Source organism: Temnothorax longispinosus, chromosome 5 (genome assembly GCF_030848805.1).
Source record: "Temnothorax longispinosus isolate EJ_2023e chromosome 5, Tlon_JGU_v1, whole genome shotgun sequence".
NCBI classification, from domain to species: Eukaryota; Metazoa; Arthropoda; class Insecta; order Hymenoptera; family Formicidae; genus Temnothorax; species Temnothorax longispinosus.
The window spans coordinates 2,272,849-2,276,233 of record NC_092362.1 but is presented as its reverse complement, the minus strand read 5'-3'; the positions used below and the strand labels follow the sequence as shown (position 1 = coordinate 2,276,233).

At 34.6% G+C, this 3,385-nt stretch overlaps 1 protein-coding gene across 1 annotated transcript; it reads right to left on the bottom strand.

The window, feature by feature from the left end:
- Window positions 1-590: 590 nt before the first annotated feature.
- On the bottom strand, window positions 591-2,770 carry LOC139813138 (ribonuclease H2 subunit B). Its single transcript, XM_071778480.1, has 5 exons — window positions 2,447-2,770; window positions 2,047-2,285; window positions 1,674-1,959; window positions 1,235-1,461; window positions 591-955 (listed from the first exon to the last, which is right to left on the bottom strand). The coding sequence occupies exons 1-5, from the start codon at window positions 2,532-2,534 to the stop codon at window positions 860-862; spliced, it is 936 nt and encodes a 311-aa protein (XP_071634581.1). The 5' UTR covers window positions 2,535-2,770; the 3' UTR covers window positions 591-859.
- Between the last annotated feature and the right edge of the window lie 615 nt (window positions 2,771-3,385).

Genomic DNA, 3,385 nt, shown 5'->3' with positions numbered 1-3,385 from the left:
CGACGCGTTCCACCTCTCGCCCGACTGTGCGGCGGCTCGGCGGTTGAGTTTGAATTGCAAGCACTTTCAAGGTAGCAATTAATGTCTAAAAGACATCATAAAGACATCTTTAAGATTTCTGGCATCTTAAAAACATCTTTATGATGTCTTTTAGACATTAATGCTACTTGGGTTTCTCAGGCGGCGCGTCGGAAAATGCAACACACGAAAAAGGCCGGGATGGCCTCTCTCAGGTTTCTCTCTGATCTTGAAAATTTAATATAATAAAATAATACAATATAATTAAATAAAAAATACAATGTTAGAATAAGTTAAATTATATTATTATAAATTCTCTTTTGTTAATTAAGAGTATAAAAAACTAAATATCGATAATTAAAAGGACGTCGATAAATACTGAAAGTCAGTAAAATAAAAAGTAATTTTATCAAATATCAGTAATTATCGACGTCATTTATATTCTAATTACAAACATAATTAAATTTATTTTAAATTCTTAAAAATCGACAAAGTATTAGAATATAATTAAATAACATATAAAAATTTTATTTAAACTTATAAAAATATAAGTTAGAAATCAGAAAATAGAATTTAGTTGCTAGTATATTCTTTTTATTAAATATTTATTATTGCATGCTACATCGTGCTTAAATATTAATAGTATTACATAAACTTATTGAAATATTGGCGGAAAAAATTTGTTTGTTACATAATTATCAATAAAATATTAAAATTTTCAACTTTGACATTAAACACACAGATTTATACGTAGTAGTAAAAATTTTAAAACCGTACATGATATAATGACAAATGTCTATAATGCATTAATCTTTAAAAACATTCTACACTTTCTTGACATTTATTTCTTTTGAAAAAAGCTAGTAATGCTTTTAGATCCTGCCGCTGCTCTCTGCCTAGCCAATTCCTTTTTGCCAGGGGCAGCGCTTTTTTGGCTCTGTAAAAAAATATATAAATATGAATTATAAAGTTCTTCACATAAATGTACTATTTTGAAAATTCTTTATAGATCTTATAGATATTTTTCCCATGTTTATGATCTTAAATAAACAAAGCAAATACAATATTACAACATTATTATAATATTAAAACAATAAATTGCAATTTTCGAACAGTTAAAAATTACTAATATAAATTTTATTCATAGGTTGATGTTTATAATCATAGTTATCATTTACTGAAATGATTATAATTACTATTTTTATTAATAACTGACCTTTTCAGGTTTACTTAATTCTTTTGTCTGCTTCTTTGTTTTCGACACTGGGCTTTCTTCCACCGAATCTTTCTTAAGTTTCTTCTCATCCGTCTCATTTTTAGGACTAGTCAGCTTGCGTTTTTTATTCTCCACTTCGTCAGATATATTCAAACGTTGTGCCAGCTTCTTTGAGAGATCTTCGGCAAGATATTCTGACACGATACCATGCGCATATTTTAAGTATTCTGTAAGAAAATTTTCATCAATTAGTGCTTTGTCAATAAATTGATCTTTTGCTTGTAGATGGTGGCCTACAAAAATTGGTTTAAGATCTCATTATATCTCGTTTCAGCTATAACAGATATCAAGGAATTCTCAAATGTTTGATCTTATCCAATGTCCTTGTTACTTAAAACCACATCATAATCGCGGTTTATGATTATATTGTTTTTCTTACCTGCTTCTGTACCACTTTCGTATTTAGTACTCTTAACGTAAGTGGCACTCATAGCACCTTGAGATACATGGACTCCTTTTTCTTGTAGTACGTGCGCTACCTTTTCTACCTTCTTTCGCAACCAGTTCAACGATTTCTCCTCATTAAACTTGAACGCTTGCAGCGATTCATCTCCCTTACGATCCGCGACCAACGACAGGTTCAAGTTTTCACATTGCACGAGACGAGACGTCTCCGGAAAATCTTCATCCCAGAGACATTGTTCCAAAGGTTGCGCCATTTGCGACTGTAAGAAAGACATGAGTTTTCCAACGACTGTCTCAAAGAAATATCTACATATGTAAAAGGTAAAAAAGTAAAGTTGTACAATTACCTTCCTTAAGTACGGCAAAGCCAAGAAGATTGGATCGATTGGTGTCGACAAGTGCAACTTGCCATCAGATTTGACATTATTATCGATGAACCAAGATCTCTTCTTTTCGTCAAAGATCAAAACCTCTTGCACCGTGAGATTTCCAGGGCTGAATGCGAATACAGCCGGCTTATCGGACGCTGGATGTCTAAGCTTTACGATCTCTGGTTGACCCCCGCTTGTGCTGTCCAGAGTATCTTCTGAAATACATACATTGGATACGCAATTCGGAGAGGTCGTTTCTCTCACAAGGAACACATCTACGCGATCAATCGCAGAAATCAGATCGACGGTCGTTCAGAGAAGACTGTGGGAAATTGTGTCAGTGTAATGAACGGCAATAAATTGTCCTCGCGCTCACCCTTCATGAGGAACACCCATGTGCTCGCCGACGGGTGACAGCTCGCCACCTTGACCAGCTTCTGCGGCAAACTCTTGGCGCGCGGCATCTTCCCGCGTGCCGCGCGTCGCCGTTCGGTTTATTACAGGTTAACCTTCCCGGCTGGACCTGGACGGTAGGACGCTCGACGCCAATGACGCCATTCGCTAATTCACTCGCGCTTACACGGACACGGACGCGGGGGAGTTCAACGATCGGGCCGTCTTTCACGAGCAATCTCGTTCTCGATGCATCACGAGCGTTAGCTTCAACCCGCGCGCGGTCTCGCACGTCCGTCCTGCACGCGACATATTGCGGCCATTGCGGGCAATGCGGGCAGAGACGGCGCGGTTTGAAAATTGGACGCATTTATTTGAATAGCGTAGCTAAAGAACGACAATGAAAAATATGAATTATTTAAATTTAAGATGACTTTGACGAAGCTTTGATCAACTTAATTGGCGATTTATTTATTATATAATCCAGGAAATTAAATTTTTAAGTTTTTGTTAGTTAAACATCGAGTTATAGTGTTTAATTACATTAAATTTTATTATATGTAGTAATTATGTTATAAAAATTGTTGTTATTATGTTATGTTATTATTATTATCCCAAATAGCACAGCTGATCTTTATGAATTCAAAAAGATCTGAATCTGATCTTTATGAATTCATAAAGATCAACTGTGCTATCTGGGATGTTATGTTGCTATTGTGTGTTGTTTTCATTATATGTTGTTGTTGTTTATGTTAGAAAGTAAAAAATATCAAATAGCACATTTTAAATTAAAAATAAAAAATAAAGGCAGAAGCGGAAAGGGCAAAGGACCTTATTGTTAGAAGATTTTCTTTTTTTTTTATTTTCTTATCTTTCTTTTTCTTGGTCGATTTTTTTTTCTTAGTGTCTTCTTTACTTTTTG